Source organism: Centruroides sculpturatus, unplaced genomic scaffold (genome assembly GCF_000671375.1).
Source record: "Centruroides sculpturatus isolate CEXI.00-Female unplaced genomic scaffold, Cexi_2.0 scaffold872, whole genome shotgun sequence".
Taxonomy (NCBI): domain Eukaryota; kingdom Metazoa; phylum Arthropoda; class Arachnida; order Scorpiones; family Buthidae; genus Centruroides; species Centruroides sculpturatus.
The window spans coordinates 195,473-223,467 of record NW_019385158.1 but is presented as its reverse complement, the minus strand read 5'-3'; the positions used below and the strand labels follow the sequence as shown (position 1 = coordinate 223,467).

At 35.8% G+C, this 27,995-nt stretch overlaps 1 protein-coding gene across 1 annotated transcript; it reads right to left on the bottom strand.

The window, feature by feature from the left end:
• Nucleotides 1-251: 251 nt before the first annotated feature.
• On the bottom strand, nucleotides 252-27,869 carry LOC111635585 (UPF0183 protein C16orf70-like). The gene is made up of 13 exons (XM_023380587.1): nucleotides 27,694-27,869; nucleotides 27,333-27,415; nucleotides 20,621-20,704; nucleotides 20,394-20,437; nucleotides 20,230-20,309; nucleotides 19,005-19,084; nucleotides 15,650-15,753; nucleotides 15,468-15,580; nucleotides 15,325-15,401; nucleotides 15,116-15,256; nucleotides 13,112-13,282; nucleotides 12,917-13,045; nucleotides 252-931 (listed from the first exon to the last, which is right to left on the bottom strand). Exons 1-13 carry the CDS (start codon nucleotides 27,755-27,757, stop codon nucleotides 860-862), a joined length of 1,242 nt encoding a protein of 413 aa, XP_023236355.1. The 5' UTR covers nucleotides 27,758-27,869; the 3' UTR covers nucleotides 252-859.
• Between the last annotated feature and the right edge of the window lie 126 nt (nucleotides 27,870-27,995).

Below are 27,995 nucleotides of genomic sequence, written 5' to 3'. Positions count from 1 at the left end.
GAGTCAAGAACTCTAGTTTGCGCTTGCAAAAGTGCCTAGCTGTTGTGTACTCCCATTGGCTGATGAGAAAATTTTTAACTCTCTTCGCTTTGTTGCATTTCGCGCCCTTCGTGTCCAGTGTAAATCGCGCTTTAAAGTCGAATGCACGAGCAGGAATTTTAAAATAAACGTAAAAACCTGAGAATGGAGGTTATTTGTTTTACATTTATTGAGAATGTCGTGAATTTTATAGGGGAAAATAAAGAGCGATTTATCATAATTATTAGTTATTTACCTGTGTATTTTTGTTGTATAAGTTAATCATGTGTTATCGGAATTAAAGAATGAGTGGTTAAAAAGTGAAAGAAGTTTATTTTTCAACCCATAATTTGTATTCCCACATGTAGGAATTACTAATTTAAATGAAATTTTATGGTAAATTGGATACAATGTATATTAATTTAATATTTAATAGACAATTTGGCTTCCTCTAGAACTGTGCTAACAGTTCATTGGTTAAATATGAATCTTAAATAAAGTTATATTTTATATTGTCAGTCTGTTTTTTCTTTTTTTTTTTAATTTATGTACACACAGAGAAGAGTACAATGAAATTTTATTGTTAGTTGGCACGCGGTGGTGTACAGAAGCCATCCATCCGATGCCACGATACGCTAACAGGTAAAATTATTTCGAATGTGATGGTTGGCAGCAAATGAGTAAGCATTAACATCGAAACTTCACAACAACAGCGGATTTACACTCGGAAAAATGCGACGTACAAAATCCATAACTCGTATTAAAAGTATCATAAATTAAAACCTTTTTGTATATTCACTGTACAGTTTCTTTTACAAGAAATGAATCTTAAGACATATGTTTATATCGTCTCCCGGGAATAAATAGGCTTTTGATACAACGTCACTGAAGCGATGTGATTGTTTGGCATCACCTATAAATAAAACAGATTATTGTTATTAACACATCACAAATGAGATCATTTTAAAAGTTGACAGCAGGGCTGTGGAGTCGCGTAAAAATCTACCGACTCCGACTCTTCCTTATCATCCGACTCTGACTCAACAGCCCTGCCAGGGCTGTGGAAGTCGCGTAAAAATCTACCGACTTCAACTCCGACTCCGACTTTTCCTTACCATCCGGACTCCGGCTAAAACATCAAAACTTCACGACTCCAACTCCACAGCTATGGTTGACAGTCAAATTGTTTAATTTTTGTAGTCCATTTGCCATAACTTCATCCATGAAATGAAGAAACAAAGTGCCACCTCGTCACTGTAGTCTATAAAATGTATATTTCTGCATTGGCGTCCCTTAATTATCACAAATTTAGTTAATTTAATGAATAGTCACTGTTTCTTGCAGAAGCATGAATAAAGTTATAGCAAATGGACTATAGTTTTCACAATTCCATTGTTGTGCAAGAGAGCACTCAGATACACAAACATTTCTCAAAATCCTTACAATGTGTTACATAGGGTTGGGCATAAACATGTGACAAGTTTTAGAAAATCTTTACACCCATATATTTTGTCACAGATGATATTGACAAAAAGATGCCTGATGGAGCGAAGTTTAAGATAGTGGCTTCGTTACTATCCATAGGGCCACTACAATTTTCCAGTCTGCTTGGAACAGAACTCGTCACCTGGTGAAGGGTATTCTGCAGACCGTCACGACACTGAACCTTTTTTCTATCACTTTCTAACCCACATTTCTCAAGGTGGGGGAGTCATGTAAAAGACCAAATACTTCTATCATAGCAATGCACTTCCTTGCAGATCAGTGCTCCCCGACTACCAAACTTCAAGAAGTGCACAAGTAGAATATAATACTGTCGTTAGTATTACCTTGCAGCAAAATAAAATAAAAACTGTCAGGTATATATGCTCCACCCTGTATTAAACATTATGCACAGGAAGACGGGAGAGTTGGATGGTTATTTCTCAATTATGTTAATTGAATTTTCACAAAAAACAATATTGTAAATCAGATTAACAGATGACAATACAAAACACTTACTTTGGATTCTCATTATTATTAAGATTAAAACCTCAATTACAATATGTTACGCAGTTACGGTGCGACTATGCCGATGCAAACAAGCAAGAAGAGGCGATGACGTTTCACGCACACTGTGTTTCTTGCTCGTTTGTGTGGTTGTAATAAATGAGAGCACGAAATGTGCCATCCCCTAACATGCATATTAGGTACTTTGAATTTGAAGAGTTTAAAAAGTAACACGTGATCAGGAAAGTGAGTATCGTGAATGTTTGCCCATCAAAGAATACTTTGTGACTCCTTTCATACCCAAAAATTGTTAGAAAATATACATAATATGCATGTTAAAGGGATGTCGGTTGCAAATTTTATCCTGGAGACTGAAATTTGGAGTATAACATTTTCCCCAAAAGTCAAGACTGCATACTCAGAACATCAGCTCTGTGAATCTTCATTCATCTCTGTAGACTTTCAGCTGATTCCAACATAATATAAAGAATAAGCTTAATTAGGCCATCAATATGTATTGAGATTTTCTATGATTTAATTAATTAAAAATTAGTGTGAAGGTAAGCTAATAAATCTGGATTTTGACATTGGAGTGAGCTCAGAATTGGCCAACAGGTGTAGAGAACAACCTCAGGCATCATGGCTTTTCTATCAAATTACGTAAATACTTACCTGTATAATTTTATAACACTGAAAATATGCGGAGAGTCAACTACCATCCAGAATTTCGGTAATGGTGACAGAATTGTGTGCGTCGTGTAACCCAATTTGTTTCCCCCAGAAATCTTTTCGCAAGTGCCAGAGCCACTGCACAACAAATTCTGACCAGCATGCCAGGTAAATCTCCCAAAGCTTCCTTCAAATGACCAAATGGATGATAATCGTGTGGCAACTGATCCAATGGGCCATAAGATCTGGAATTCCCTGACCAAGTCTGTTGATCCTCTGCTACGATGGGACCATGCTAATGTATAAATTTTGACAACATAACAAATGCGCTTCCATTACCATTTTATATAAGAATTGTAACTTCTTTCTGCTCAAATGTAGATTATTACTTAGTACTGTTAGTACAAAATACATTCATAAGACAAATGGCTGTACAGTACAGTAGAGCGTCGTTTATCCGAATCAATTGGGGGCGGGTTGTTCGGATAACCGATTATGTACAAAAAAAATATATTAACCTATCCCATGTTGAAATTTTTCTCCATTGAAGTTAATCTAGTATCAAAAAACGTTCGATTCAGCACGACACACTAAAGTACCACTCGGAAAAACACCACACGAAAGTACCAGTGCTGCCAGCTAAAACACACATACCAACAAAAAAAACATTGGAGTAGCCCAAGACATAGCCAAAGGTTGCAGCGCCATGGCACTAGCGGAAATTTAAATTTGCTGACTGGAACGCTTTCGGTTTACCGACGTTTTGGTTGACCGCTTTTCGGATAAACGACGCTCTACTGTATTGTCTTCTTTTAAGTGTTTAGCTAGGGGAGGAGGAGGAGTAGATAGAAAGTAAGGATCTCTCTGAGTGGTATATATAAGGTTACTACTCCCTTTACATGTAATTTTGACGTGCAGTTTTTAGGATGCAAAGTCATGGGTCTAAAAAAAAAAGCCTAGTTGTGGTATACACCAATAAGTAGTGCAGTTACATATAAGCTAGACAGAGTAAAAATTAATGTTTAAAATAGAGTGAAGGTTTTTTTTAACTGTAATACTGAAGTTAATACAGAACCTAAGCTAGCAATTCCTACAAGAAGCAGAATAACATACGAGTAACTGAAACAACCAGGAGAAACAGTTAAACTTATAAGTTAAATTTAACTAGTTTTAAGTTAATAATAACTTATTACTAAACAAGAATGCTGACAAAGACAACTCATGCTGGCCTTGCCATCAAAGACAAAGGCATAGAGCCTTTTGCTTTTGGGTTGTAAGGCCACATTAAATGTGCCACAGATCTCCATAAAAACTGAAAATCAAGTTACGTACTTATCGTTATATCAGTCGTGTTTACATTATCTGAATCAAAGAAACTCGAGTTTTAAGTCTTGTACAAATGCTTGTCTGGAGTCGAATATACAGATAACATTTGTCTAACAAAGTCAATTTTCTCCATTCAATACCAACAGTTGGAAATCGGTTGTAATGTGGGTCAAGAAATTTTCTTTCAAAGTACCTCGAAGCAAACTAACACTTGTGAAGTGCGGAATGAACCAACTATTGTATTGGATCTGTATTCAATCATTTATATTCTCTAATACATGCAGGATGCAACTTCGTACATAAGGTTCATGATGAACAGTACAATAGTTGCCATGTATCCCTGACTCCCTTCTCGTGATGTCAGATCCTACATTTGGCTAGAAGGGTAGAATAGAAAGATACAAACACAATTTAAATTACCAAACTTCTCTGCGTAGCCTTTGCTCTTGAGATACTGCCACACATTTTTTTGACAACAGCTCCCCCTTTTGGTATTTTAACCAAGGAAAAACCATTGTACTGATCTGGAGATGCTCTATGATTCTGTAATTTAGACTGTGCCAGTGTTGCCTTTTGTAAGATTTGGCCTCGTGAGAAGGGGATGGGGGTGAGTGGCAACTACATTACTGAATAGCCTTCTACCAATCACACTTGTATTTTAGCTAAATACAAGTTTTAATTAAATTTTGGCTGCTAAAGGTCGAGGGGGTGGGGCAATAAAGGGAGTCACCCGTCGTATCTAGAGTGGGATCAGACTTAATGGAGATTTTACTTGTTTAAGAAGTCTAATAACAACTCATCTCTACCCTCAAAATTAAGCCTTTTGTCTTTTTATAATAATTCAGAATATAAATTCATTTGTCACTTGTAATGGTGGCTTAATTTTACATATGGGTACATTCCACTTAATGACAGACTGCGTATACGACGGAGGTCCCGTAAGATTATAACGGAGACGGAGAAAAGGAACGGGCCTACAAATTTTACATTTATATACATAAGTATCAGGACTGTTCCATAAAGTATCCAGGTTTTATGTATAAAACTTATAAAATACATAGTAATTAGTTTGGATTAGTGAAAGTGCTGTAAGGTTGTATGGATTAACAAAAGCATATAGTAAAGAATAGTAAGTCAAAAAGATTCTGCTCGCACTACAGATCAGGACTGGCTATATCTTGTTGCGACAGGAGCAAAATATCACCTACCAGAAATACAGTCGACCCCCCTATAACACTGTTGATTATTCCATTTTATATGAATTCCATGTTGTACGAGTCACTTAGATTTTACAAGTACGTGAGCCTTTTACAGCCCGGCACACGAATTTGTAAAATCTAAGTGACTCGTACAACGTGGAATTCATATAAAATGGAATAATCAACAGTGTTATAGGGGGGTCGACTGTACTAGAGTTGTGTTTTCTATATAATTTATAAGGGATCACAAGCGACAGTTTAACCATTGCGCATATAGCTATTTTTGTATATAAGGTGCTAAAATTTTATTTATATTTTCCATATTGTTGAAAATTATTTATTTCTGCTGTCAATATACATTAATCAGAAGAATAATATACACATTTATACAATTAATAAAAGTGTTAGAATTTTAATGAAATTACACGGAAGAAAGTATAAGGTCGCATGATATTTTCTGCAATTATATTATTAATAACCAATGAATCTTCCTTTATTTTGAATAACCTTTATCAGTCTTCAAGCTATCAATGAAGAAAGTTTATTTGGTATGGCACTGTCCCATACAACACGGGGGATACGTTCCACTTTACGGGAAATTGCATTACCGAGATATGCATTATTGGATGATTTTATGCAAGTTTACATCTATGCCTAGAATTTAAACCAGATAACATACCTCTGGATGACAAAATTAGAATTTTGTATGAGTTCTAGTTGCCATTCTTTCTTTGCATTATGAGGAAACGCACCGTACATTGGGATTTATCTCTCACCATGCATCAAATCCTGTTTAAATGTAAATACACAAAGTTTTTGTGTACAGATCTAACCAAAATTTCCCATTTTGTAATAGTTATTTTTCATTAGCTGCAAACCATGATTCTGTTGCCATAGAGCAGTGAATTGACCCATTTTCCTGCTGGAATTTCCAATCACCTGGTGTAATAAGTGGTCCAAAAGGCAACAAAATTAATATTTACTAAATAATTTAGAAAATTCTGGGAAAAAGAATCGGCCCAGAGTGGGACTCAAACCTGCAACTGCCGCTTACCATGCAGATGTGTTGCCAGTTATGCTACCCAAACCTCCATCCAACCTTTCGCTTCCAGACATTTAATTTAGATATAACCGTACCTAGTTACTTACAGCACCATCAGTAACTAGTATAGTTATGTCTAAATTAAATGTGTCTAGAAGCAAAGGATAGGACGAAGGTCTGGGTAGCATCACTGGCAATGCATCCACATGGTAAGTGGCAGTACAGATTCGAGTCCCACTCCAGGCCAATATTTTTCTTCCAGTATTTTCTAAATTATTTAATAAATATTAGGTACCATTTCTTATTGAATTAACATATACCTCTAGGAAACAAAGTTTTTGCCAAAACACCTTGATATTTAGTAGAATTTATTCCTGTTGCAGTAAATATGTAAGTCTTCTTTTGATTAATGTATATTAACAGCTGGAATTAGTAAATATTCATCAAATATGGAAAATACAAATAAAATTTCAGACATCTGAAATGTTTTCTGGCACTTTACGTTGCTAAAAGACTCATTTTTCACAGTTGATCTAGTGCCGTTAGCTTCAAACATCGCAAACAACCTACAGCTTGGAAGGTTACTTATTTCTGTAATGAATGTCTGACATAAACTTGCTTCCCTTTCTCTCCTTTGTTCAATCTCAAGAAGGGAAGAAAGGATTTACAAACAAATGTCGTAACCCTAATTTTTTAATATTTATTTCCTTTTACATAGAATACAAAAGAATAGTTGTGATGGAACTGTGTATATTTGATAAAGGAGGGTCAAATAATACAAGTTAATTCACTATCAGAGAGGAAACTTCAATACATTCTTAAAATTACCAAGTTTACTTCTAAATTCCAACTTTCGATATTAAATTGAGTTGTGAAGATAAAAATATAAACGTAGTAATCCACCATTTCAAAGGAACAAATTCGAATCCAATCCAAACTCTTAAGGCTTTACAGTAGGTAATAAGATTCCAGATGTCATTTTTACGTCCCTTATCTGTGCCGACTGACCTCAACCAGCATAGACGAGGAATGGGATAATGCTTATGTTAACTGAGAGCCTATTTTCCATTATTTTAAATGGGAAAAATTATAATCTCAATCAAAAACTCGACTAATTTCCAAATATGCAACTAAAATGGGATACAATGCCTATATATGATCAGATAGTTGCACGTATAATCCGCATGCTGCACCACAGATATCGTATTTACAATATGGAGCAGCGAATAATACAAAAATAAATAAGAGATTTCTTTTAAAGAACTTGACAATACTTTACACCCGAGATCTATTGCGTGAGTATGTGAACTTACTCACGCCATCACGTTACTCACGATGGCGTGAGTATGTGAACTTACTCACGCCATCAAATATCCGAAAGATTACAGAAAAATCATTAGAAAACATGCAGTGGATCACTGTTTTATGACATTAATCCGTTCGACAGAATCGCGGTAATATTGTAGAACGAACAGTCATTAGCAATTCTCCGAGGATTTTGAAATAAAAATGCTTATCGTAGAACTAAATTATTATAAATTGTAATGTTTAACTCAACCTTCTAAGCCCAAAAATCCCCCATTGTATGACCATACAGGCTGTCCATACATTATATAATGTAGATATGCGAGTAATCAATACAATGGTTATGAAAGGGTAACACATTGTATCTACTATACTAAAATACTAAAGGGGTATTTTAGGGGTATCTACTAAAATGTTACCTATTGCCGGGTCTCACTCTTGGATATCGGAATTTATTTCTGAAGTGTAGCATAGCAAACCGTAATGTTTACATCACTGCTTTGTATGTTATACATATAATCAATAAAATAATGTAATGTTTGTTATCCCCTTGTATCCTGTATTATTCCTTAGTACAAATAAGGGTGTGTGTGATGGCATTGCCCACCAGTGGCCGAGTGGTCTTCATACCCGAAACACTGGGAGTTCGGTCGTGGGTTCGCGCCGCGATCGGACAGGCTGGCTGCTTGGAGTTTTCTGGGTTTTCTCCTTGCGAATAATGACTAAATAGGAGGCCAGTTCCCCATAAAAGTCCTCCCGAAAGGCATTAGTTTCCCTCGCGTAACATCGCGCCCCAGAGAAGGCAACGGAAAACCATTCTGGGTACTAACTTTCCCTAGTAACGCCTTGGCGTATTTACTAACTACTTACTAATCTACGCCGGGTGTGGCTGAGGTCGGGAAAATCCTGATATGGCACTATGAGATGAGTTATGGCATTACAGACAGTTACAAGAAATGGTAGTCGGAAAGTATTAAAATAGATTCATGTTTATTAAAGCAAATAATAATTATTTCTCTTAGTAAGAATGTATTATTCTCTTTTATTAACTTTTAGAACTTATCCCTATGATTTGTATTAATCCTTTGTTTTGCATAGCACAATACTTTTTTGGAACCTAACTACCATGTTATACGGAGGATACCTGTACTGGGTACTTGGTGGTCGACTTATACCTGCTGTGTATGTTTAAAAGAGAATTTAGAGATAAGAATCTTCAATGGTAATTGATCTGTAGATTATACGATTCAAATTAATACATGGAAGCAAAGATTGAAAGAATGTAACTGCTAATGCATCTGTGAAGTAAGCAGAAATTGAAGGTTTGGGTTCTGCTCTACGTTGATCTTCTCTTCCAAATTCCTCAAAATTATTTAATAATATCAATGACGAGACGACAGCTTAACCTTACGATTGATTAAAATGAAAGTATTTTTTGTGTAAGTCACAATTAGTTAAAGTATAATGAACGTTATTGTGCTACGAGGAGTCTCTAGAATCCACTACACGAATTTTATAGAATGGGATAACACATAGCATGCTTTCCATAATTTGAAATTCAACAACTTTTCCTCAAAGTTTTAATCAAGAAAAGCTGTATAAATGTTCTTTTCTTTGTCCGAACAGCACAGAATTTCACTAATTCAGTTGGTGGATCACCAGTGGTCCGTGCACAAATACCACTTTGAGAACCAGTTCTAATATACAAGATGGAGTTGCCATATGAAAGCATGAAATTGTAAAATACATTCTTTGTGAGCAATAATTAACCGAATGCACATAGAGATGCATTCTTTGAACATTAAATGTACAAACACTAAACACATATATTGAATTTATTCCTGGTGATCCGTGCTTTATGGCTTTATCAAGTAAGTACATCAAGTACAAAATATTGGGTGTGGTGTGAAAAACAGTGGAAAAGTTATCCAATTGCAATTGTGTGAAGTTTCAAGGTTGCTAGCTGTTGCTGGAATCGACAAGAGCATTGTCCCATTTATAGTCAAACTCTATATTCAGCATGCTGTTGGTACCAAACATGCTGCTACAGCAGAAGTATGTGTCTAACAGAGTGGAAGACAGCAAACAGTGGAACTCCACAAACTACCCTTGCAAGTAGTGCTGCAAGAGCAGTCGAATGTGTCAATTTTACAGCTACTGGTCTGTAAAATCGACCCATAGTGTTAAACAGCTACAAGAATTTGTGCACTTAAGAACCACAGACCAAATCTTTAACAATGCATACATAAATAAATGCTTACTGGAATTAATTAAATAAAATAAACAAACACTTTTCTCTATTCCAGCATGATGTTTACTGCATTAAAAAATGTTTACGACCGTTTTAAGCGATCTTCCTCAGTTCAAATTCGAACCATATAACAAAGAAAGTATTTGAAAAATACAAAAATTCAAAGCGCTTATTCACAACTTAACTCTAAAGCGCATGCCCGTAGTCATAAAATGTATAGATTAAACCAAAATAATTAAAAATAAACCAAAAAAATTATGAATCAAGTAATATTATAAAAACAATTAATAACACCGCCTATGCGGTTGCAACAGTTAATCTATGTTATCATAAAAGGACCTCCAGGCTGTTGATAAACCTTTCAGCATCCCTGTGATTGATGCACTGCGCGATCATATGCGCCTTGTGTATCTCAACTTTTTCCAGGTGTTTCACCTCTTGCGTTGATCTTGTAGGTCTAATAATCGCTGCCTGATCCCAGTATACTGCAATTTCTTGCTGCGAGGACTGTGCTATCAACGTTTCTATACACCGAGTATTTGTGCTCATGAATCCTTGCAATCAATGCGAAGCAGCAAGAAATTGCAGTATACTGGGATCAGGCAGCGATTATTAGACCTACAAGATCAACACAAGAGGTGAAACACCTGGAAAAAGTTGAGTACACAAGGCGCATATGATCGCGCAGTGCATCAATCACAGAAATGCTGAAAGGTTTATCAACAGCCTGGAGGTCCTTTTATGATAACATAGATTAACTGTTGCAACCGCATAGGCGGCGTTATTAATTGTTTTTATAATATTACTTGATACATAATTTTTTTGGTTTATTTTTAATTATTTTGGTTTAATCTATACATTTTATGAGTACGGGCATGCGCTTTAGAGTTAAGTTGTGAATAAGCGCTTTGAATTTTTGTATTTTTCAAATACTTTGTTCGTTATATGGTTCAAATTTGAACTAAGGAAGATCGCTTAAAACGGTTGAAAACGTTTTTTAATGCAGTAAACGTTGTGCTGGAATAGAGAAAGGTGTTTGTTTATTTTATTTAACAATGCATACATAATTCTTCTCTCATTGGAAGCAATAAATGAAGTTGCAACCCGTTGTAGCATACTGCAGAATATAAGTCTAATTAAATTTAAAGTCATTAATAAACTGAATTTACTAAAAGATATATATTAAATTGTTTCAAATGAAGCAATGAATTCAAAGAAAGAATAGGAATAACAATCAAACTCATTTTGTACGACCATTCATTGAACAGGTTTGTACTTCATTACAGCTTCAATTTGTTCGTGTTGCTATTCGCATAATTAAAGACAAGACTCAAAACTTAGAACTTTAATAGCTCTTTTGCTTGTCAAGAGTATTTTTTATCATTTAAATCTATAATACTGAATGAATGTTGCATGAAAAAATGTAAAAAAGAAAACTCAAATAATCAGTTCAGTTGAATTAATCAATGTACCTTCAACAGTGGTACAGTGATTCATTCAACTGAACTGATAAATAAAGTAACAATTTCAACTATTCGTGGTTGAAAATGGCCTGTTGACCAAGTTCAAAATGTTAGTTTTGTTTGAAGTTCACCCACTTAAAGGTGCATTGATTAATTCAGTTGCGTAACCAAGTCCTTATTAGTGTTCATGACAACTTCTGATCATCAAACTAACAATAACAGGAAAATTTTTCTTTTAACATATGAAGAAACGTTGATCAAATACCCTCAACAAAATGTCATTTTGAAGTATTAAGACAGATAATATTAGAGAAGTTGCGGCCGACGTTTTCAACGTGAAAACGTGTACGTCAGACATTCAGTGCCGCTTTCCTAAAGTCCTAGAAGTTAGGCAATAGTGTTTGGAATGTCGAGCAAGATTCCACTGACTATCCAAACACCATTGTCAAACTTCTAGGCTTATAGGAAAGCGGTGCTGAATGTCAGACATACATGTTTTCGCATTGAAAACGTCAGCCACAACCTCTCTAATATCAACTTACAACACTTCAAAATGCCTACCTAATGGCAGTAACACGTAAAACTATCCTGAATCAGAAAATGGAATTGTTTTAGTTTCTGTTTACAGTTTTTGAACTTTAAATAATGTATACAGGGTGAATATAAAGTCCGTGTACATCTACATCACTGACAAACACAGCTAGCTACAGCTACAAACGCGATGTATACTTATAGTAAAGTGCTACGAGATGAGACTGCTTGCAGCAACTCTAGAGATAAAATTTAGAAGTTAACACTCTTACTCAAATACAATGCACAATAAGGCAAAAGTCTATTACAAAGTTGTTGAGTATGGCTGAGTTAGTACAGATGGACACCCTGCATGCATGAATAAAAAGCTTGAAATGGTAATTCGTTGGTATTCAATTCCAAATACTACATCACTAATGCTATCACGAGCCCACCGGTGGCCGAGTGGTCTTCGTACCCTAAACACTGGGAGTTCGGTCGTGGGTTCGCGCCACGATCGGACAGGCTGGCTGCTTGCAGTTTTCCGAGTTTTCTCCTTGCCAATAACGACTAAATAGGAGGCCAGTTCCCCATAAAAGTCCTCCCGGAAGGCATTAGTTTCCCTCGCGTAACATCACGCCCCAGAGAAGGCAACGGGAAACCACTCTGTGTACTAACTTTCCCTAGTAACACCTTGGCGTATTTACTAACTACTTACTAATCTGCGCCGGGTGTGGCCGAGGTCGGGAAAACCTGATATGGCAATATGAGATGAGAATTCTATCACAAAGTATAGAGAATGAAAATGCACGCTAGACATAGACACAGTGTATTATTCTAATAAGCAACAAGAAGCTCCATCCCTGATGCAAATGTGTATATGATTTGTAATTGACTTTTTTCTCATATTGTGCATCATTTATGAGAGAGGAGTGCTAACTTCTGAATTTTCCCACCATGACACTGCAGGTGGTCTCATCTTGTAGGTGTAGTCACTTAAGAACATGATGTACAGTTACATTGGTGTATAAGGACTACTATGTATCACGTACATAAAACTGGAATGTGATAAATGTAGTGTCTAGAAATTGTTTATTGTTTATGAATGTATATAAGAAAGCTTGTAGAATCATAACAAAATTACCTCAAAAATCATATCTTCAAATCCGAAAGAGAACGTTGAACCAAAGGGGTTTGTCGTGTTGGTGGACGTTCTGTTTAAAACTACCGGTAACACAGACAATTTAATGAGTTTGTGCTTCACCGAATCCCACTGGAACCAAAGAAGGTTACGTCATTCTCTAATTGCAAACAAAAGTTACTAATAGAACCAACTTACCTTGGTGAAAGTTGTAATAGTCAGAGTTTCGCTCTTGTTTTCTTTATTGGTGCAATTGATATCAATGCTGAGATTGCAACGAAGATAAATGTTAAAATCATAATGACCGGGATAGTTTGTGTGCAGGATGAATTTCTTCACTCTGTGAATTCTCGCATCGAACAATATGTCCTGGAAATTAAAAAGTGGCATCTACAGATTATAATTTTAAACGTAAATCTAACATCAGAATCTAATCAGATTATATGGAGATGGGTGGAAGAGGGGGCAAACTTGCATTTATTGAAGCAGAGCACTACAGAATCCTCTTCTATGTGGCTTACATTATTGTGTTCATTTTCGAAATCTGTTTGATCAATTTTTATAAAACTTTGCAATTATCAATTAATTACTATGAAGAATCCAAAACAAATAAATAAATGGAGATCCATGACTTTATTTTTGAGATATACGGCCCTAACAAGAGTGTGTGCAACAAAGCAATATCATGTGATGTCCCAAGGTTGCAAGCACATCTTCTGCCTGGCTTATAGAATTGAGTTCATTCTCAAAGTTTGATAGGCTGATTTTGATAAAACTTTGCATTTTATGTTGATTGCATTCAAGTGGTGCAAAGATTGTCTGCATGCCTGGCCAGTGCAAACATCTCTTATCCCTGACAGGGTACAAGGATCGCCTCTCCTGTGACTGGCAGGTACAAAAATAGTCTCTTTTGTTGCAGCAAATGCAATGTTCACCTGTCTGCATCTGTCAGGTACAAAGATAGCTCAATTTTATGACTGAAAGAATCACTGAATCATTTTCTATTTTCAGTTGAATGTGAACTGCACCACTATTTGTAGACAGTACACTTCGACACACCAACAAATTGGGTGACTTCATTCACTTTGTGTCTGTGGGCATGGTCAAAAACGATAGCTCGGTTTTTCTACTCAGTAATGTCTGTCATATGCCCATACTGTGGACTCAATTCAACACTCGCATTGAATTGTCACACTTCAGGAGACAAAAATGACCTCACAGACTATGTCTGTGCTATTTATCTCACAACAGTTCTCTCACAGCACCCTACTCCCATTTTTATTAGGTGTTACTAATTTTTGTGTGATATGCTTATATATAACTTATGTGGAAGCCATAGTATGAGTCTAGAAGAGCCCCATTGGCTGGCAAGCTGCATTTGGCTACTGTGGGTATATACGATACAAACACAATTAAATGTATCAGTGTTTAAACTTGTCAGGACTATGCTAGGCAGTACACATAACTGACAATAAATCTGAGGATTAAAAAATTCCACATAATACAAGAAATACTCAAAAGAATTATAGGAGCATCTTTGTAATTTGTCACTTTTCACAGTTCAGGAATACTACAAAGTCATATGACGGAGTAGGCCTTTATTTTGAAGCTCTGAATAGATTTGGTTTTGATTTTTATCCAATATCAATACCAGAGAGACAGTTTTACATACCAAGGTAAAGAAGATCCTCAAGATAATGGTTGACTCTGTCATGTGACTTTGTAGTGTGACCAATTTAGTACGAAAAGACATCCTGCATATGTGAATAGTAGGAATAGAAAGTGTAAAATGCAAATGTGCATGTCAAGCATGGATGGTAAAATGTGTATTTCTTGTATGTTCATTCATGTGTTTATTTATAACTTGGGTATTTGTCATTTTCCTATCTCTTCATGCTTCATTTGTTACTGTGTGTTGAATGTTGTGCCTCACTTACATATCAGTTTGTAAGGACTTTAATATACATCCTGTATATGTAATTGTATATTGTTTGCCCTAAATCGGTGCCTACGTTTATAGGTTTGAATTTACAACTTGTGACATAAATTTAACCTTTGTAAAACAATGAATGGTGCCATCATGTTTCAGTTTAATCAACAAGCACACATAAAGATGCTTAGCAACACTGTGCATAAACCACGAGTATGCATGATGTTGACAAGCACCAGCCTATCCTATATAATTTTATAATATTAACGTACCATTCCTAGCGTAAAGAAATTGTAGAAGTAATCTGACGAACTGTAAGTTATTAATTTGTGAGAATTCGGCAGGTGGATCTTCATTTTATCGTCCGCTTTATAAAAGACTTTATTTGGCGATCCGATGGCTGAGCAGACATCCTGTTAAATAACTAATTATTTGTAAAAATAATTACAGTATTATTAATGTCGTAATCCACGACACTCACCTGAACGGTGTCTCCTAGACTTAAAACCTTTGTTACAGTCTGTTTCCTTAATTCGCGTAATTTGTTGGAGCCTAGTGCTAGAGACAAAACGCTATAATTAATATATAGAAAAGTTAATTTAACGTTAGTTAAATGTCTCTTACCTTCTGAAATTAGATGAAGTTTCACGCCAACTGTTTTGTTTTTTTCTCGCAGCACTTCCAATTTATCCAAGTAGCAATGGTTATAAAAGTTTGATAATGGTAATGACGGTGGCCTGAAAATACATTCGTAATTATTTAGAATGCGTGAGATTGGAGTTATTTACGTAACTGTTCTAACTTACTTTGTTTCGGTTAAGTTGTTCCCACTGTAAATACACATTTTCGCAACCGTGGGTGAAGTACCGAGAGGAAAATGGAAACTCTCCATTCCCTGAGTGTAATTTGGCTAATTTTCAAATATTTAAAGGAAGAGATAATGAATTAGTATGTACATTAGTTTCTATCTTAATTTAAGTTTCTATTACTATAAATAAACTTCATGTGAAATATTATAAGAGACAAACGGTTTCCCCTCTTTTGTGGAACTAAGAGAGCCTTTTCCCGTACCCAAGAACATCATTTGGTTTACAGTCAAACTCTGGCAGGTAGCTAACTCATTGCAGTGTAGCATCAGCATCAAACATTAATGTTGAACGTTGTTTGACTTTGGAGTTGTTGCTAGACCTAAAGTGTGTGCCTAGTTTGATGTCTTGCAGAACAGAGGGCAGCAAATGTAGTGCGGCTCTGCAAACTCCACTGTTTCTGTGCCAAGCTGCTGTCGGACTACAAAATGAGCCTAAGTTTACCATTTGTACCATAGTTTCTGTGAAAGGAAGAACAGAAAATACAGATGCTCTTTCTAAACAATAGGTAAAATTATCCAGAATTTCAAAGTGTCTCTGAGCAAATTAATCATCAAAGAGCTGTATGTTTTAATTACCTGAGAAGTGTATATTCATCACTATGTTTAGCTTCTTGATAAAAAGCACTGAGTTCAGCGTTAATACGATTTTTCTTATATCGCAAGTACTTTCGATAATGGTAATGACGGAGGCCAGAAAATACATTTGTAATTATTTACAATGACCACAGACGCATGCAACGTCCCCACACTCGACTTGCCCGAAATATGGGTTACTTTATACCAGCGTTTAAACAGCAGAAAGCGCCAAGAGTCGCACAATTAGTACGATCGCTCCTCAATGCATGCGTTGCTAGTCGTGTGGATTTAGTCGTGTTAGATATTTCGAACGCCCGCAACAGCTTGTTGCACGTGACTAACGGAATTACCGAACGTTATAATTTAGAAATTGACAAGAAAAATTTTTGCGTTTTCTACTTGAAACACACTGCACGTTCTAATTTTCAAATCTGTTCTTTTTTCGCCTGAGGACGACGATATAATACTCGTCGAAAGTACTTGCGATATAAGAAAAATCGTATTAATGCTGAACTCAGTGCTTTTTATCAAGAAGCTATACAATTTTGGCGTGAGTTTTATTTGTTTATCTATTTCTATATCATCAATATGTTACAAAGCAATCACTTAATTTCCTTATAAGTGTGTTATATGCATGAAAATTAATGTACAGTAAGTAATTTTTGTACATATAACACACAATGGTGTTCATCTCCCCACAGAAAACTCCCAGAACAAAATTAAAGCCTGTAATACCATATACTTTGCACTTATGGGAGCAACAACTGCACGCATGGGAGCAAGCTGATAATTGCAATTCAAAATCAGCATATAACTCAAACCCCTTTCAAACTGTCTTTTAAACACAGATAATCTGCAGGTTACACACAAAAATACAGCAAATAAGACATAAAATGTCCACGTTTTATCATAAGACTGCAAAGAGCTTTAAATAAATACTAATCCCAGTTTGTTGTTGTACAAATTATACATTCCAAGTTTTAAAATATGTTGACATCAGATCTGTTTTTAAGTAATTTAATGTACTTAAGCAGAAGAGAATTTAAAAAAGAAAGTTGGTTCTACTATAATATTGTAGTGTGTTTCGTTAGTGTGAATAAAAAGAAAATGAATTAAGAAACTTCCAAAATGTATTTGTTTGCCTTATATTTATAAACTAGAACAGCTCTGAGTGTCAGCCAGCCATTAAATAATGCAATGTAGTCCCTATATTGATAGCGACCCTTTTAACCAGCCAGATAATCAAAGTGATAAAAGTATTGGCCTGCCACTCTGGGAAACCATAATCAAACCCATGATGGATCTGTAAAAAAAAGCCCTCTTAGTGCACATAAGGTAGAAAGACAGAACTGTGAGACAATTGGTGAACCAGTCACTGTTATGCTGTCTTAACTTTACCATTCGTATCATTTGTCATTAATGGTTAAAATACTCAATACACCTATTCATAACCTGCCTTAGAACTGTGTTATACAGTCGACCCCCCTATAACACGGTAGATACGTTCCGTTTTTTATGAAATTGACGTTTTAGGAGACCTTGCCGATCACAGCCCGGCACGTGTGCAGTTTATGGACTACGGCTGTTTGAAAGGTTTTCTTCCATAAAATTAATCGATTCCTAGTCTAATTCGACTCAACATTTCCAAAACACGTATAATTTTTTGGGAGTAATCCGTATAAACTATGCCATAAACAAAAAATTGTAGGATTACTTACCGAGTGTGCACCGTTTGATGTCACCACTGCTTAAGTTTGTTTTCGTCGCGGAGCAGCGAACCAAACGGCGGGCACAAGAAATGTTTCTTTCACAAGAAATGTATAAAATTAGTGCTATATTAGACTTACGGTACCTAATTTACATACTGTACAGACGATAATAAACTCATCTTACTGACCAAAACTCTCCGTAGCGTGGCGCTAGACGGCAGAAAGTATATATATAATTATAATAAAGTTACAATAAATTAAGTTAATATATAATTATACATACAGTACCTAATTTATATATAATTAATATATAATACTGTACAGACAATAGTAAACTCAATTTACCCGCATAAACTCTCCGTAGCATGGCGCTGGACGGCGGAAAGTAGTTTGGCTGCCCGATGACATTTTACCGAATTATAGGAGATTTTTTTACCATGTTTGTACGAATACCGTCACAATTTTTTTGCCGTCGTATAGGAATCCGAACTATAGGAACCCGTGTTATAGGGGGGTTCGACTGTATTGAAAAAGTGTTAAATGAGAGTACAGGATGTCTGAAAAGTTACCATGCAGCAGAAAATGTTTAAATAAACTATAAATAATAGTGAAATTTCACATAAAAATTCAGTTTCTCCTACAGCAAATATCCCCAGAGGCCCAAAATCTGGAGGAGTGACGTTCAGAGACTTAGCAGACTGGATGCCGTGGGAGATTATGCAATCGGTAGTAACACAATCTATCACATAGTGGAAATGCAAGACACATGACTTACAGATGAATCTTGTATGCAATGCAATGCAATGTTAACCTTAATATCATTACAAATTTCTCACAGCACAGTAAATTTTTGGACACCACGTAGTGACCTTCCTTACTACTGTGAAATTTAATTGTAATTGTTCTATTAGTAACTTATTAATAACTAATAGTAGATTAACTAAGAATTGACTTTATAAAAAAATCTCTTAACCATAAATAAAAAGCAGAGAATGTATTTAAACATACCTGAAATCGGGGATCCACCGGAAAAGAAAATGATAATCCGCGAAAGCTTAAGATGAAGAGTTGATGCGAAGCATCGTACTCTAAAAAGAACACGGAAAAGAAAATTTTAAATCATTAAAACTACATAAAATCATATTTTAAAGTTCTCCTTACTCTTTAAATTTAGATATTTCCCTAATTATCAAATACTTAAACAACTAAACCTCGAAAAAAACCTTTAAAATGCAGTCATTTTATTATCTTTTCGAACACTTTTGGTCATTTTCAATAACCTTTTTGAAGAACAACAAATCTTGTTTTTTAACGACACAAAAACGTTTCATCGAGACACAAAAAGATAATAAAATGGCTGCATTTTAAAGGTTTTTTCGAAGTTTAGTTGTTCATTACGAAGTGCAGTTAGAGAAGAGTATCAAATACTTAGGCTATCTTTCTAATTACTAATTAAAGTTATTAATTCTGCATACTGAACTAATAATTGTATGTGGTGCAATAATTCTCGACCTTTTTCACTCACGTATAACCCAAGTCTTCTGTTTATGGACATGCAGCACCAACTAATCCTTCTTGAATATCCCTAGCTATGTACACCTGGTTGAGAGCCACTAGTTCGGTGTTTATGAAATTAGTAATCGAGTCAACAGATACTAAATATTATTCTTAAAGGACTGCGTATTTTTAAAATCCTTGGGAGTAGTCTTAATAAACAGTTAGTGGAACTAAAGTGGGGGACAAAAACTACACAAATTTGCTGCCCACACAATCTGTCAACCAATTTTGACATCACAAAATGAGTCAGCTGATGTCGCATCCAACAACCCATGCTAACTAAAAGTAACTTACGGCAAAAAAATAATACTCATTCCATAATTTACAATGATGTAATTGTCAGGTTAGTGTTTACTCTTTCCGCTAACATTGTCAAGCAACAAACCCATCTGCTGATAACAATTGGCCAGTGAAATCATGTAGCATTTGCCCCACTTTCCTCCCCTCGTAATTTAGAACTTTATGCCATTTCTTGGTACATGTTACGGATGATCGTGTAAAGTAATTAACAGATAGATTTTCAATACGGCGCTTTCTCGTGTTTATTTTTTTGTCTATTCTGATGCGAGATGCAACCAGCTTACGGAAACTACAGAAGATTAAATATGTTCAGGTTTAATTGTTCTCACGAATGCTATTTTGTCATATTAATAACAACAGCAAACAGAATATTTACCGCCAGGATGGGTAGCTCCAAACGTGTGATCTATTTGTTCAATTGTCGGTGGAATTTCTGGAGAACAGAACACAATACTACTGTAGAATAATAAATTCAAATTATTTAATAATTCTCTAATGACAAAAAAGAGTTGAATTAATTTAAATACGTTTAATTCTTACCAGTATTTTAATTTAACCTTGTTCAGATTATTCACTTCAATTATCTGCAAAGAAACAAGCATTCTGTCATAAAAAACTATCTAGTTTTAAGACTCTAGGCCCATAATTGTGAGTCCACATTAATTAAAAAGACTCTAAGAAAACAATTTAAATTGTATTTATGTATGAACTACATTAATAAGTGTACAAACTATCAAGTTTATCACACTTCAAGGTATATACTGTACCTTTAACCGTTGAGATACGGGATCGAATCGGAGTTGGATGCCATCTTCGCACATTTTAATTACGAGATCGGCTTTCAGGGGATTCTGAAAAGATAAATATTTGTATTTGTCATAAGCTTGTCTCTACAGTGCATTTATAGTTAATATTTCTATATAAAACTCAGTACAGGGTAATTAACCTGGACAGATAACATTTAAGTAATTAAAGCTTGCTGTTCTGAGAAACGCAAGTTTCAGACTGGGTCAATTCTTTAAAAATGTCGATCCATATTTGGTGTCATCCCTCAATACAAATTCGAACGAACCAATAACAGGCACGAAACAGCATAAAGGGCCATCCATAAATTACATAACGCAGATACAGTAGGTGGGTACACACGTAAGAATGACTTGCATATCAGTGCTTTAATAGCCATGTTTCTGTACCTCGAGGGCTGAAAAACCACCATATACTGGAGTTGACAGAGGTGCTTTTACTAATTACTGAGAACAATTATTTCTATTTCAATGGTAGAATTTACTTGCAAAAGCAGGAAGTACCTATGGGCTCACCCCTACCTGGGTCCGTGTTCTGTTTCATTACGTATTTGTCGAGTCTTCGAGAAATTTGGCTGTATTTTGCCACTAGATTCTGGGTGAAGAGAACAATTTTAGACTGTCAAAAGTACTTGCAAAATAATTCATTTTTTTGTAACGCCAACAGACAGTGATATAAGTGATTCTTTTTACGAGAATAACTTAACATTCAGTGCTCCATTCCATGTGTTATAACCTTAGTACAATAAAGGAAATTGATCGAGGACATAAAATTTGGAAGCACCCACCCCCAAAATTGCTTAAAACATCCCCAATCAACTCTCTCAATTGCAACGGTGTTATGGGGCATTTCGGTGGGTGGTATGGTAGGCGAATATTAGCCACAAATAAAATGTTTCTCTACGAAGAAATTTTAAGGCATTTTTCATTAAATATATATTAAATTTGATNAGATACAGTAGGTGGGTACACACGTAAGAATGACTTGCATATCAGTGCTTTAATAGCCATGTTTCTGTACCTCGAGGGCTGAAAAACCACCATATACTGGAGTTGACAGAGGTGCTTTTACTAATTACTGAGAACAATTATTTCTATTTCAACAGTAATATTTACTTGCAAAGGCAGGAAGTACCTATGGGCTCACCCCTACCTGGGTCCGTGTTCTGTTAAATTACATATTTGTCGAGTCTTCAAGAAATTTGGCTATATATTGCCACTAGATTCTGCGTGAAGAGAACAATTTTAGACTGTTGAAAGTACTTGCAAAATAATTAATTTTTTCGTAACGCCAACAGACAGTGATATAAGTGATTCTTTTGCGAGAATAACGTAACATTCAGTGCTTCGTTCCATGTGTTATACCTTAGTACAATTAAAGAAATTGATCGAGGACATAAAATTTGGAAGCACCCACCCCCCAAAATTGCTTAAAACATCCTCAATCAACTCTCTCATGGGACATTTCGATGGGTGGTATGGTAGGCGAATATTAGCCACAAATAAAATGTTTCTCTACGAAGAAATTTTAAGGCATTTTTCATTAAATATATATTAAATTTGATCATTTTGGCCCTTCTTCAAGATTTAAAAGGCACAAATCATCGATTATCCGAGTCATAGAGACTTAATACGTGCAAACTATTCCGACTTGTTAAAAATAACACAGTTCTTTCCAACCTAAATTCGCCGACCTCATTTTACAGAGTAGTAAATTACAGTTTGACCTCGATTGCTTAATGTAAAAGTGTCGTGTTATTGTTATGATAATAAAAAAACTGTGAGAACAAATTTAAAATCTAATTTACGAACTACTGTGTATTTGAAAAGAGATCATTTTAGTGTTGGTTACCTACCATCAGCTTCTCATCACATTTTGTGGAATAAATACTTGATATAAGAAAAGTTGTGTAATAAAATTGGATTGGATCAACAGTAAAAGATAACGTGACACTCGGCAATTTGCTGAGGAGGAGTGCCTCTTGGGGACTTTTATGATAAATTGGCCCTATCTGAGTGTCGGAAAAACCCCAAAATCTCCAGTGGCCGGCCCGAAGTGCAACAGGACAGACTTTCAGAGTTCAATGGTTCTATGTATTGTATTGATGACTGATTCTAAGCTTGAAAGTAATATATGCAATAGTTAACACAGTGTTTTTGATCTTGTAAAAATTTATATAATTTTTTCATTGTTGCAATTATATATTAAATATGTCTCTTATCGGCAGGAAATCTCTCTTTAAATTTAGTTTAATTAATTTAAATGGGTATAAGTCAATGCATAAGGTATCCCACCGACAAGGCTCCGTTACATAACAATTACTAGTTACAAGCTGCAAGACTTATATTATTTGTAGCTTATATCTTGCTACAGAACATTTTACTTGAGATTTGTAACTTGTAAAGTTTGTAAACGCTACAAACATTTTATTCAACGGGGCCAGTGAGGTAATTGAAATTGAATTGTGATGAGATCTATGTGACTTTCTATGCCTAAAAAGCATGCGTTCCATGCTCTTACCTCACCGTAAACGGGTTGAATGAAAGACAAAAAATTATATCTTATTATTGATCATCTCTTACCCAGTCTGGTAACAGTGGGGTATGTCTATAAAAGGCAAAGTCAAGTCCACCACATAACATATAATGTTCTGCTTCTTCACATATTTATTATTTAATTTCTGGTTTTTACAATAGGAGAAAGGAAGGAAAATTAAACCTTACAGGAAGAAACATTGAAGTTTTAAGTCATTAGCAGACTGCATAATTTCACTTGTTTATCATTCGTCAAGGAAAACCACATCAACACAGTTTTCCTTGATACAGATCATGGCAACAATGTAGCTATTCTTATGTGGCATTGAATATATTTTATAAATTTTTACGCCAATGATTTTGTGTGTTAGATTGTACATAACAGAGCTTTCAATTAAAAGGGGCATTTCATGGAATGTGTTTAATTTAGAATAAATGGAATATACATATCAGAATGTAGAAGAGTAAAAAAAGAATGGATTAACATGGATATAGTTGAAATGGTAATAGTAGTTTGATCAGAGTATTTAGATGTAATGTTATAGGTGATAAACAGAGAGAGAACAATGGCTACTTTTGTTGAACACCCACAAACTGCTTCTCATCAGATCATTAAAAGTTAAGCAATGAAAGACCTTGATAGCAAGAACAATGCAATTTCCCAATTCCACGTCTAACTTCCTCCTCATCCGACAGTTTCAGTCTGTTCTAAGTTTGGACCAAAATACACACAAGTCATGATGTGTTCTCGATTCACTATACTAATTTTCTCTTCATAAGTTTCAGTTTCACTCTTATACAATGTCCTCATAGATAGCCAGTTCGCAGCAAGCCTGTTTATTAAGGACTGGTGGTACCCGTGTGCAGATGCTATGGACTTGATGCGTTTCAGTTCGATATGTGTATCAGAAGTGTCCGAGCAATGGGAGAAAGCCCTAGCAACTAGGGCCCTGAAAGCCGCTACCTTAAAAGGCCAAGGGTATGCTGAGTTAACAGGTATAAAGAGGGGAATGTATGTGGGTTTGCAGTAAATAGACATGGTTATATTTTCATTCACCATACTAATCTTGACATCCAAGTACATAACCTCTGTGCGACTTTCCTGATCTAATTCTAGTGTTAGGCCGTTGGCGTTGTTGTTAAAAACCTGGCGATGGGTAGCCCTATCTCAGGGGATCTGTGCGAACTCGTCTTACGTAAATTAGAGGAATGAGTCTTAATAAGCTTACAACACAATATCCTTAGCTATACGCGGTATGTAGATGATATTTTGATTATATGGAAAAACCAAACCTGATATAGGAGAGGTGTTAAAAGTTTTTAACAACAATGCCTATGGCTTAACACTAGCATTAGATCAGAAAAGTCGCACAGAGGTTAGGTACTTGGATGTCAAGATTAGTATGGCGAATAAAAATATAACCACGTCTATTTACCGCAAACCCACATACATTCCCCTCTTTATACCTGCTAACTCAGCAGACCCTTGGCCTTTCAAGGTAGCAGTTTTCAGGGCCCTAGTTGCTAGGGCTTTCTCCCATTGCTCGAACACTTCTGATACACATATCAAACTGAAATGCATAAAGTCCATAGCATCTGCACATGGGTACCACCAGTCCTTAATAAACAGGCTCGCTGCCAGCTGGCTATCTACGATAACTACCACTGACACGAGGCTTAATGATGCAGAGTACAATGTCCTCAGTGCACAGACAAAACTTTTCACGTCTGCAATGGAAGCTTCTACTTTCATATTACCTTGGTAATTTTTTCTGCTGTACAGAATTGTTCTAACTTTTATATCATTACCTTTGCACAGCAGCAAATTTTATAATAACAATAGTCAATGTGTACATTAATGGTGCATATGAAAATTATTGCATATGAAAATTGTGCATATGAAAATTAACCTAACCAACTGCCATTTGCAAAAACACAAATCCACATACAGTATATTAATCCCACCTTAAACGAGACCTTACCGTACTTTTCTGTATAAACCTAATATTTATTACAATACTCAGTACAAGATAGGGTGCGAAATGAGCCAAACTTTTGGCTCAGGTTTAATTACATAATACAAAGCATTTTCACACTGAGCAACTTTTCAAGATAAGCTCCTAAGCCATCATACCAGCATCTTATAAGCTACTTTTGTGATATCTTTACAGGCTGTCATTGAGCTTCCCCTTAGCAAAGTGGATTAAGATATCTTTCCAATTTGGATTCTTTATACGAGAGCAATTCAACTTTCATCCAAAATTTTAGTAACAGCAACAGAACTGTGTGTTGCATAGTCCAAATTTATGTTTCTTTCACTAGATACGCCCCTCACGTACCGACACATCTCTCTTTGTTTTCGCAATGATGCTGCGGCTGTAGAATAGAAGCCATTTGGACAGCAATAAACTCTGACCAGCATGCTGGGTAAATCTCCGATCTGCAAAGCTTCCTTCAAAGGATCAAATGGGTGATAATCACACAATGACAAATCCAGACTGTAGGCGGATAATCCGGAATTTCCTAAGTCCATTGATTATCTTCAGCATGCACACAGAGACACTTCAAAATTGGCAGAACGACTTCTATCCCGAGGCATAGTATTGTTGCCAAATGACGAGAGACGTGTCGGCATGTGGAGAAGAGTACTAGAGAAAAAAACATTAATTGAAAGTATGTAACCCCCAATTCCATTGCTGTTATTGAAATTCTAGATGATTGTATGATACGACAGTATTTATCATTGCAAATGATGTCTCCAAATCTGATCCATTGTAACAATTTACAACTACTGTAAATTGTGACGATAATCAAGAATGAAATAACATTCTCCATGCTCATTCATACTTCCAGAAATATATTTTACATCAAGGTTCATGTTCTATGGGTCTAACGAAATGCTACGTTGCTCAGACGGCTGTATGATAAAATAATCATCACCGATAACTTTTGCATTCAAATCCTTATTGATGATCCGTACTTCATATTTATCAAGGATAATCTAGGATTAGATTTGTTCCACATCCTTCATCCTTGTGAGAACATCCCGATATGACTCTTAAATTTGTTACGGGTTTACTTCGAGGCAGACAGGGTCGTCAGGAAATTTCAGAGGCATCCGTAGGACCGGTCCCTTTACAAACACCTGTGCCAGTCTATATACATCCCGCGCTGCTTGAATAAGTACCATCAGCCCACGATTTAGTCTGTGTAATACAAAAGAATATTTGGGCAATCTTTCAAGGAGGGATGCTTCCCAGGAGGACTTTTTATGGAAGCTGGCCTCATTAAAACATTACATATGTGAAAAATCCCGGAAACTCCTTGTGGCTAGACAAACAGTGGGGTGCAAAACTGCAACCAACTACTGGTATTCAGCAGTTTTTATCTATTTGACCACCAGTGAGCCTAATTTATTAAGAGTAGCTCAAATTGGGATTTTGTTTCCCATCATTCCTTAAACCAGACAATCCTGCCACGAATAACAAGCAAGATTTGATAGTTACTAGCTTAATTTTTATGTCAAAATTTATCAATTATGCTAAAATTTGCATATATCACTTAAAATCAAGCAGCAATTTGATACGTATTTTGTTATCACTTACTTTTTATTCATTTCAAGCTACGTATTCTTTTCTTAACAATATTTTCACAGCACAAATGCAGCTCGGAACGAGCCAGTTAAGACCTTATTAGAGCCGTAGATCATGCCCACAGGAGTAAAACCCACAGTCCTCACTTGTATGTCTCTAGTAAAGCAGAAAATGGCCAATTTTTACCATTATTTTGAGAAGCAGTTCCAGACGTTCTCACTTTTAAATTTCATCCCTCTTTCGAGGGTCCAAAATTTTTGATAGACCGATTTCAGGGGGCTATATGTCGTAAGGGGTCACTCGCAGACAATCATTCCTTTCACTCTTTTACTCCTCGAAATATAAAGAGACAAGTGTTTTTTACTCCTTCGGAGTCCGTCTACGGCTAAGACAAGATCCCGACGGCATCGTTCGGAGTCGCACCCGCGCTACATCCGAAAATCCAACTTTTAAGAAAAATAAGGCATCCGCGAGTGCTCCTGGCGGTGTTCTAACGATATATTCCCACCGATAATCCGTCTACAAACAAACAAAGCACGTGTACTCACCTTCTCGTTATACAATACTTGAACATTTTTTATTCTATTGATCTGCTGTTGTATGCTCTGAACCACATGGCTGAATGTCATCCCTATTAAGTCAAAAAGATCATTAAGAAGCTATTGTTTTGGGGAGGGGAAGGATTTAGGACATTTCACACACTATAATACCAGCAGCAAACTGTTCAGTTTCATTGTTTACAACACAATTACACTGAATAAACCACGTGTCTACGTCCTAAATATTTAATTTAATGCCATATTTTCTGGCTAAATTTTTTATTTTTTCTTAAGAGAATAAAGTATCGAACGACGTAAGGGGGGGTTCGATCTTTGTGTTTGCTGTTAGTAATTAGTGCTGTGTACTAACCTAAAACCACTTCCCAGTATTCGTTACTCAACGATCTTTCTGGCACCACTTCTAATTCCAACATATTTCACGATCAATAATAATTTAAATGATAAAAAGACTTGTAAGATCGGATCATATGTCGATCGTACACAGCCATAAGCTTCTGTTTATCGCCGCCAGACGGCCGCTGATGATGATGAGGATGATGATGTTATTGAATGATGATGAAGTAAGTCGCTTCGAGACGAGCGGGAAAATTTGTCGATTTCACGCGTATTTACTCGGTTCGTACACGTGGTTTTCGTAAAATTGTCAATTTC